General features: G+C 41.6%; 1 protein-coding gene across 1 annotated transcript in view; it reads left to right on the plus strand.

The window, feature by feature from the left end:
- Positions 1 to 6,729, plus strand: part of LOC120918952 (UPF0462 protein C4orf33 homolog) — a 175,638-nt gene extending 168,909 nt beyond the window's left edge. The window contains exon 7 of the mRNA XM_040330870.1: positions 6,486 to 6,729. Within this exon, the coding sequence (XP_040186804.1) occupies positions 6,486 to 6,606 (121 nt within the window). The 3' untranslated portion in view covers positions 6,607 to 6,729. The remainder of the gene's footprint in view (positions 1 to 6,485) is intronic.
- The last annotated feature ends 3,194 nt before the right edge of the window (positions 6,730 to 9,923 follow it).

Here is a 9,923-nt window from a genome sequence, read left to right on the forward strand (position 1 = left end):
AAACGCGTCAGCTGTTTTTCCCACTGTGTGCTGATACCTGTAGTGCATTTTTCCTTTACCCAATAAAGGGCACGTCTTTTTAAGAAATTGGAGTGCGGCTGTCCATATCTTTCCTCTTTTGCATATCCCGTGCATTGCCTGCACCCATTGGTTTCTGAGTGGACATTGATTGTTCTAGTGTGCTCACCTGGAGCGGCAGCCTTCCTACCCGCCGTTCGTTCAAAATGTCAATCATGTCTAGTCACGATTCATTACCATAAAACACGCCCACCTCTTCACAATTTGAATTAGGCGCGCTTACGCCGGCACATTTACGCTACGCAATTATGAATACAGCACTTGCCTCTCTAAGTTGCGGCAGCGTAGTGTAAATACGATACGCTACGCCCGCCTACACTTGCACCGCCCTACGTGAATCTAGGCCTAAGTGTTCTCCAGTAAGCTATTTGATACAAATTCTTACCCAAGCACTTACAGTTTCAAACTTTCAATTCTGCTGGCTCCAGTTCTCTCAGTACTGCTTTCCTGAACTTCTAATCTTCTAATATAATCACAGGAATGATTTAAAGTGTTACTAAACACACAACAGTAAAATCAGTCTATATATGCAGTAAAACATGCTTGTTATACTCACCGTGGAACCTAAGGGGTTAATCCTGCACTTTGTGTAAATAGGCAGTTTGATCCTAGCTTCTCTGATCCTCCCCTTCTTCCACTGTCCCCAACCCATCTCCTGATAGAACAGAGCCTTGGAGGCACTTTGCACATGCCAAACAGAGGGTCAGGGGCCCTGCAGACTCAGTCAGAAGAGAATTAAAACTCCTCCAACAAGCTTTAACCATACACTGATAGAAGTCACAAGACTGCTATATACTGCTGATGAGAAAACGTATTTAGCAGTTTATATTTACTAAAATACTTGCATTTTCATGTTCTGTGTACTGTGGGAGACCAGATATAGTGAATGCAGGGTTCTGGGTTTAGTAACACTTTAACAGTGGACAGGGAAGTCTCCAGGCAGTCGGTTACCATGGAGAAGAGGATTACAATTTTTGTTTAGTATCTCTTTAAATAGTAACTCCACTTATGCTGAGAAAAAAATATTCCACTCTGGGTGATCTATGTACATTCCAAGAACTTTTTCAAACTTTGTTGCACATTCCTATCTTTTGTTCTGAAGAAGTAGCTGTTTGTCTGTGTCCATGTGAATGGGAGTGACGTTATAATTATCAGTCAGCTGATGCACTTGCAGGGCTTTATTGAAGAAGGTGGATGGATCTGAATCAGGGCCTTCTGATTCCTCCTGTATTGTATTGTAATTGTACTGCCTTCCCTGAAGTTGTAAAGTTGTGAAGTGCTGCGCAAACTGTTGGCGCTATATAAATCCTGTATGATAATAATAATAACTAAGACACAGAGAAGACTTGATGGTTATAGATGAATGGCGGTAGCATTTTGTTACAACACTGCCACAACCGATAAGATCCCAGGGAAGATCTATTGCCATTTGAGAATTTGTGTTCAGCAACAAGCACAAGTGGGATCTCACGGATCTATGAAAAATACTGTTGGGAAGGAAGGGGCTGGAAATACCACTGTTCATAGTAAAATGGGAAAAAGAACTGGGAAAACGAGGGAAAGAACAACATCTAAGGAAAATATTGAAAATGGTACATGGTTCGGCAATAGACAGTAATACCATTGAAATGAATTATAAATGTCTATCGCACTGGTATATGCAGTAACTCCAGATAAAGCACATAAATATCAAAATGGGGTATCACAGCTTTGCTGGCGGGGATGCAACACCGTGGGAACTATGGCCCACATTGATGAGAATGCCCAATAATTCTAAAAATATTGGAGAGAGGTGTTGCAGATAATAAAAGAGATCACTAATATTGAAATACTGAAGGAGCCTTGGAGGTGTTTATTCCATGGGGTGAAAACGTCAACAAAACAATATATTAAAACAGTGGCACCACATTTGATGAACGCAGCCAAAAGTTTAATACCGCAACGGTGGCAAGAGTTGGAAAGCCCTACGATGGGAGAGTGGTTTAAAAAATTAGAAGATACTTATAATATGGAATATCTGAGATGTAGTGGGGGAGAGGAAATGGAGGGTTTTGGAAAGATTGGACAATATTTAAGAGGACAAGGAAATATGTAGAAGTGGTGGGAGCAGAGGAAGGGGAGAGGTAGGGCGAAACGGGAGATGGCAAGTAATTAAAAGTTATGACAAGAGAGGGTAATTCCGCGTACACACGATTGATCAAACCTTTGAGAATGGTCTGATGGACCGTTTTCATCGGACCAAACCGATTGTGTGTGGGCCCCATCGGTTATTTATCCATAGGTTAAAAAAAAGCAATCTTGTTTTAAATTTAACCGATTGATACCTAACCGATAGAACAAAACCGATCGTTTGTAGGCACGTCCATCTGTTAAAAATCCAGGCATGCTCAGAATCAATTCGACGCATGCTTGGAAGCATTGAACTTTGTTTTTTTCAGCACGTCGTTGTGTTTTACGTCACCGCGTTCTGACACAATCGTTTTTTTAACCAATGGTGTGTAGGCACTACTGACCATCAGTCAGCTTCATCGGTTAACCGATGAAAACGGTCCATCAGACCGTTCTCATCAGTTTGACCGATCGTGTGTACGCTGCATAAGAGTGGGTGGGGATATGCAATATTTTTTTCCATGAAAATGGAGTTACCCTTTAAGGACAGGTAGTAATGAAATTTTTTTTTGAAGATACTGTATTTACCACTCAATTTGGCCCACTGTTTCATTTAAAATTGACATTTGCCACACCCGCTTTTCTGGCATTTTTGAAAAAATTAGCACATAGTTGAATCAGTGATACAGAAAACAGTGGAGTCAGATGAGAGCTGGGTAAAAAGACCTAATAGCCATTATACCACTTATACTTATACCAGTGATTGTTCATTGAGTTTCATGTACTATTTGACTACACAACATGGTACCAAACCTGCACAGGCCACGTTTTAAGACAGACTGGGCAGGGTTAGGCCTGGTTTGCTGAATGTGTCTCTTTGCTAGCTCATAAATGATGAAATTACAATTTTGAACAGTTGCGCACTGTTGCACCATAAAGCGATTACAATTTTGAACAGTTGCGTACTGTTGAACCATAAAGCGCGCCAAACCAACAATCCAAGAGTCCAAAATGATTTCTTAGTTAAGTAAGTGACCATGGAAATAACAACAGACAGCCAGTCCTTTCAGGGACCCAAAGTTCTCTTCCCTCCTTAGGACCTAAAGTGGTCACGAAGGCTTAAAATAAATGTAAACCCAATTATTTTTTTTATTTTTATTTTTTTAAGGCTTGTACCTTGTACAGTATAGGATTTCAGGTCATCGGTGCCACAAAAAGTTAACCCAGCTCTGATAAATCCTCTTATCTTTTTTCAGTAAGATTAAAACTGACACACAGAGAAATAGGGGTCAGTTCTTCCCCCTTGCTGTGAGTGACAGGTGATATACATATCTCATGCAATAGTGTGAGATAGACATTCTGTGTACTTCTCCCCTCCTTTCTTCTGGATGTTAGTGATCATGGGGCATAATCCACAAGATCAGCAGATGTTCAGTGTAAGAAATACACAGGAGAAAATGCATGTGGACAAGGTTAGTGTAGAGGTGGGCTGGGAGTCTACTGGCATTCTCTGCAATGGGGTAAAAAAAAGTTGAGTCCGACCTTGATCCAACTCTGTGCACTAGAGCAGCAGCACTGCTCTGTCACCTCACAGGACACTCAGGCCTCGTACACACGATAGGTTAACCAGAGGACAACGGTCTGAAGGACCGTTTTCATCGGTCCAAACCGATCGTGTGTAGGCCCCATAGGTTATTTAACCTTAGGTCAAAAAAATTGAAACTTGCTTTAAAATTTAACCGATAGGTCAAAACCAATCGTTAGTATGCACAACCATCGGTTAAAAATCCACGCATGCTCAGAATCAAGTCGACGCATGCTTGGAAGCATTGAACTTCGTTTTTTTTCAGCACGGTGTTGTGTTTTACGTCACCGCGTCCTTACAGATCGTTTTTTTAACTGATGGTGTGTACGCACGACGGACCATCAGTCAGCTTCATAGGTTAACCTAGGACAACGGTCCTTCAGACCGTTGTCCTCTGGTTAACCTATCGTGTGTATGAGGCCTAAGGCAGCGGGAATCATTGGCTGCTGCTGTCAAACAAATCTGTGTGAAGGGAGCAGGGGGTGGTGCCAAAGGATTGAGCCAGAGGAGGAACCAAGACCGCTGGCAAGAGGACCCCAGAGGAGGAGGTTCAGACCGCTCTGTGCAAACCCATTGTGCAGAGAGAAGATAAGTATAACATGTTTGCTATTTTAATAGAAAAAAACTGAGCCTTTACAGTCACTTTAAGTCTTTCAGTGGCGTCTCCAGCTTTCATATTTAGGGGGGGCACATGGGGGGACATGGACAAAAGTAGGGGGGCCAACTATAAAATGCTTATATATATATATATATATATATATATATATATATATATATATATATATATATATATATATATATCCCCTGGGGCCCTTTACTACGATCCCACTATGGGTCCTTTCACATGTTCTGCAGTGAGCTCCCTTCCTACTATACTGGGGCCCCCCAGGGTGGCAGAAAACAAGAGATATATGTCACCAGCACACCAAGAAAATATAAGGGTCCAAAGCAGTGGGAGAACTATCAGGGTTGCAAAGGTTGTCTTGCCACCGGGCCCTGGTGTTCTGCCACAGTGGGGATCCCCAGCTGTCCTGCTATTTACAGCGCTGGTCTGGCGTCTGTCTCCTTGGCAGCGGCGGCAGTCTATTAGGACCTAGTGCTGGTGACATTATGGGTGCATGCAGGGGAAGGCTGGCACTATTGGTTATAGAGAGCCGAGCCCTCAGCTGGTCACCTAGCAGCAGTAATGCTGTATAACCTTCTCTGCTGACATGCTGATCGGCATGTGATCCAGGTGATGCTCCCAGTCAGATCTAATAAACACAGTATTTATTAGCATCAAGAGTACAACCACATATATATAATCAACCGTATGATCAGCAGCCATGTGGGCTCTATGCCTGTAAAGTGTGGGCTTTGATCAATAAAATCACTGATATTTATGACTAGGATTTGACTAAGAGCATCACCTGGATTGCATCCCGATCAGCATGTCAGAGTATGGTCCACTGCTGCTAAGCAACCTGCAGGGAGCTCAACTGTCTACAACCAATAGAGATGGGCTCGGGTGTGTTTGAAATCCCACATGCCTGATCACGCCAGGAAGCCGACACTCCACAGTGCTAATCAATGTATGGGCTGCCTAAGAGCTAAGACCAGCCATAGACAGTTTAAATCTCAGCTGGTTCAGCAGAAACTGGCTGAGATTTGAACCATTAATGAGCAGATTCTCTTATAATTATCACTAGTGGTTGCTGTATAGTCACTAGTGATAATCACTGTTTGTCGGGAGAATACAATTGCTGGGCAGGAGGGATATTCCCCTGTCACCACTGTCTGTTGATGGGGGAATCATGCAAGTTTCTTTCCTGCAATCTGTGGATGCAGGAAAGAAATTTGCACCGTATATTACCTGCCTAACTGAAAGTGAAAGTAAATTGTGAATGTTTTGAAAGAACAGGAGAGGGGGAGGGAGACAGATGGGGGGGAGAGAAGGGATGGAGATAATGTAGTTCAGTGATTACAGTGTACTGCAGTCTGCAGTGCACACACTTAAACACGGCCCAGGCTAGAATATCTGGTTGTGTGAGCGCTCGCATTATGCAGTGTCGGCGAGCACAGGGAGGGGGAGGAATCCCCCGCAGAGCTGACTGGGGACGCTCTCCCTCTCGGGGAGCAAAATACAAAAATTTTTTTGGGGGGGCACATGGTGGGGCACAACATGATGTTGGGGGGGTCAGGGCCCCCTCTGGCCCCCCCTAGGGACGCCTCTGAGTCTAATTCAAAGATTTAAGGACTCAAACGTGTCACAGTCACTGGGTTTTTAATTATTTTACTGTTTGAAAATCAGATATGATCAGGATCAGTAGATCAGAGGCACTTGGTGGAGAGCCACCTAACCCAAGCCTAGTGGCTCCACTAAGGACTTCATTTTTACATGTAGAGGATTCATATCCAGCACCTCTCCCCCACCTCATGTTTCATTATTATGTGAGCACGTATATTGTCTCCTATCTCAAAAGAGGATATCTGGATCAAGTACCAAATAGCCAGCACTTCAGAGCAGGTAATGAGTTTGTAGAAATCTGTTGAAGATCTGGCTATCCAACGATTGCATCAAGTAGCTGTGTCTTTTGGTGTATTGTATAGGCATCATAGAGAAAAAGACAAAAAGCACTTAAGATCCAATGCGAGTCTATCAAATTCAAATACAAAGAGAGCTGTGAGGCTTTCATCTTTTTTTCAATTTAATGATATTTGTTTTTATTTGCAGTCATCGTCTGGAATATTTCAAAGCATTCAAACTGAAATGGATCATGGGAGAAGAATGGGAGCAGCCCTCGTCTTGCCTCTGGGATTCTATCCCCTGTAACATCCCTGTCTCCACTCTATAAAAATAAGACAAATTAGAAGAAAAATAAATTCCTTCTGGCATTTAGCATTTAGCAAATCGCTTATTCTTTTTCATTACTAAAACTCTTTTGATACCGCGTATTAATAAAATGAGCTTTTCAGCATTTCAATACTTTTTATTTGACTGCCAGAGCGATGTCATAGTTTAACAGATCTGTTGTTTTTACTTTTACTTGTTCCATGAAATATATAAACATAAATTCTGTGATGTGGACTCCATAGCAGCAGACATCTCTCTATACATAACTGGGAATAAAAGCGATAACTTGGACGTTTTCACTTTTTTTTAAAGCTATTGAGCAATTTTACACATTTCATTTTAAAACCTGTAAAGAAAATGTTATACTGTAAAAAAAAAAAAAAAATCACTTAGAAAAGGTGAAAGGTAAAGTATATAAGTGGTGTTTTGATAAATGTGAGCATTATTCGTCACCTCTAACCACCTTAGCCTGCTGCACAATGTTCTGTGTAATCAGGCCGAAATACTGTTTTTTTTTTTACACCCACTTCTACTGAGTAATGCCATCATGTTCCTTAACTCTCTGTCCTTAAAAGTTCCGGAAAGCTGGCATATAAAGTACACTGCTACAAATCCGTGATCTTTGTAGTTTTTTTCCTAGTACAATGCCTACAGATACATTAGCGCTTTCTTGTGAATCCTCACAAAAACAACCCATTCAGTTTACAGTGCCTTGAAAAAGTATTTTTACCTATTAACATTTTCCACATTTTATCATGTTACAGCCAAAAAACATAAATGTGTTTTATTGTGATTTTATGTGTTAGACTAACACAAAGTGGCACATAATTGTGAAGTGGAAGGAAAATTATGTTTTTTTTTACATTTTTTACAAATAAACATCTGAAAAGTGTAGCATGCATTTGTATTCAGTCCCCTTTACTCAGATACCCCTAACTAAAATACAGTGGAACCATTTGCCTTCAGAAGTCACCTAATTAGTAAATAGTCCATCTGTGTGTAATTTAATCTCAGTATAAATACAGCTGCTCTGTGAAGTCCTCAGAGATTTGTTATGCTTCGTACACACGGCTGGACTTTTGACTGTGCACAAGTCCACCGTGAGACGGTCGGAAGTCAGACGGACAAAAAGAGAACAGATTCTCTATCTAAGGTCCGTCGGATTTCCGACCAAAAAATTCCAATGGAGGCTACACACGGTCGGACTTTCCAAGAAAAAAAGCCCGTCTGACTTTTTTTCTCGGAAAGTCTGGCCGTGTGTACGAGGCATAAGAAAACCTTAGTGAACAAACAGAATCATAAAGGCCAAGGAACACACTAAACAGGTCAGGGATAAAGTTGTGGAGAAGTTTAAAGCAGGGTTTCGTTATAAAAAAAATATCCCAAGTTTCAAACATCGCATGGGGCACGGAATAAAGGCCAAGGAACACACTAAACAGGTCAGGGATAAAGTTGTGGAGAAGTTTAAAGCAGGGTTTCGTTATAAAAAAAATATCCCAAGTTTCAAACATCGCATGGGGCAGGGTTTCGTTATAAAAAAAATATCCCAAGTTTCAAACATCGCATGGGGCACTGTTCAATCCATCATCTGAAAATGGAAAAAGTATGGCACAACTGCAAACCTACCAAGACATAGCCGTCTACCTAATCTGACAGGCCAGGCAAGGAGAGCATTAATCAGAGAAGCAGTCAAGAGGCCCATGGTAACTCTGGAGGAGCTGCAGAGATCCACAGCTCAGGTAGGAGAATCTGTCCACAGGACAACTATTAGTCATGCACTCCACAAATCTGGCCTTTATGGAAGAGTGGCAAGAAGAAAGCCAGTGTTGAAAGAAAGCCAAAAGAAGTTCAGTTTGCAGTTTACGAGAAGTCATGTGGGGGACACAGCAAACATGTGGAAGAAGGTGCTCTGGTTAGATGAGACCAAAATTAAACTTTTTGGCCTAAAAGCAAAAAGCTATGTGTGGCAAAAAACCAACACTTCACATCACCCTAAACACACAACCCTAAACATACAGGCAGAGCTGCAATGGAATGGTCTAGATCAAAGTCAAAGTCCAGACCTAAATCCAATTGAGAATCTGTGGCAAGACTTGAAAATTGCTGCTCACAGACACTCTCCTTCCAATCTGACAGAGCTTGAGCTATTTTGCAAAAAAGAATGGGCAAAGATTTTACTCGCTGGATGTGCAAAGCTGTTAGAGACATCCACAAAAAGACTTTCAGCAAAAGGTGGTTCTACAAAGTATTGACTCAGGTGGGGGGGGGGGGGGGCTGAATACAAATGCATGCCACACTTTTAAAATATGTATTTGTAAACAATTTTGAAAACCATTTATCATTTTCCTTCCACTTCACAATTATGTGCCACTTGTGTTGGTCTACCACATAAAACCCCAATAAAATTCATTTACGTTTTTTGGTTGTAACATGACAAAATGTGGAAATATATATATAATTCTAAATACCTTTTTACCCTTTTTAAGGGGCTTAGAGAGCAGATGGTGGGCATGGGGGCGTGTCAGCAGGAGGCAGAGAAGCAGCAGTACACCAATCTTTCCAGTAATTAGCCGTGTAGAGGGGCATGTCAGCACAAGTCTGTCCATTGAAATACAGGCAGGCTGAGCTCCCAAGTAGAATACAAAAAAGGAAACCATGCTGTGATGGATGTGCTTCATTTAGAAATAGGAAAGCAGGGGTACTCGAAGGATCACCAGGTATTTCACACAAAGGAAGCTATGCTAAGACAGCAGGATACAAGTACATGATACGACAGACATCAGGAATATGAAATGTTGGGGTAATTTACACAAGTTGTGGACACTGGGCATACCCACACACACCCCAAAAAGTATGAGCATGGCATGTTCAGCAGCCAAACCAAACTTTGGTTTCTCTTACCAGATTCAAAAACACATTACAGAGACACATTTCATTTGAAATATGTGCTTCACAAATTTATACACTGTAAGAATTAACTGGAACAGTCCATTTAACTGTAGGCTTATCCATACATTTGGTTATTATGTCCATATCTAGGTTAAGTTGAGAACATAACTTAATTGTTGGGTGTCAGAGTAGGGGTGTTGTGGTACTCACATTTTTACTGGGTTTGCTTAGTTATTTCTTCCTACTTTTGTCCTAACTAAAGACCAAACAATCTCAGTCCAATAGCGGCTATGGAATCCACCCACTGCCTTTTTCTGTCAGTCACAGGGTAGGTGAATCTGATGGGGTCCTAGTCTCAGAGTTCTCAATCAGGCTCCACACAGCTTACAACAAAACTCCTTAGCTACTGCACCTCGTTGTGTGAGGGGC

The sequence above is a fragment of the Rana temporaria genome, chromosome 1 (assembly GCF_905171775.1).
Source record: "Rana temporaria chromosome 1, aRanTem1.1, whole genome shotgun sequence".
In the NCBI taxonomy this organism is placed as follows: Eukaryota; Metazoa; Chordata; class Amphibia; order Anura; family Ranidae; genus Rana; species Rana temporaria.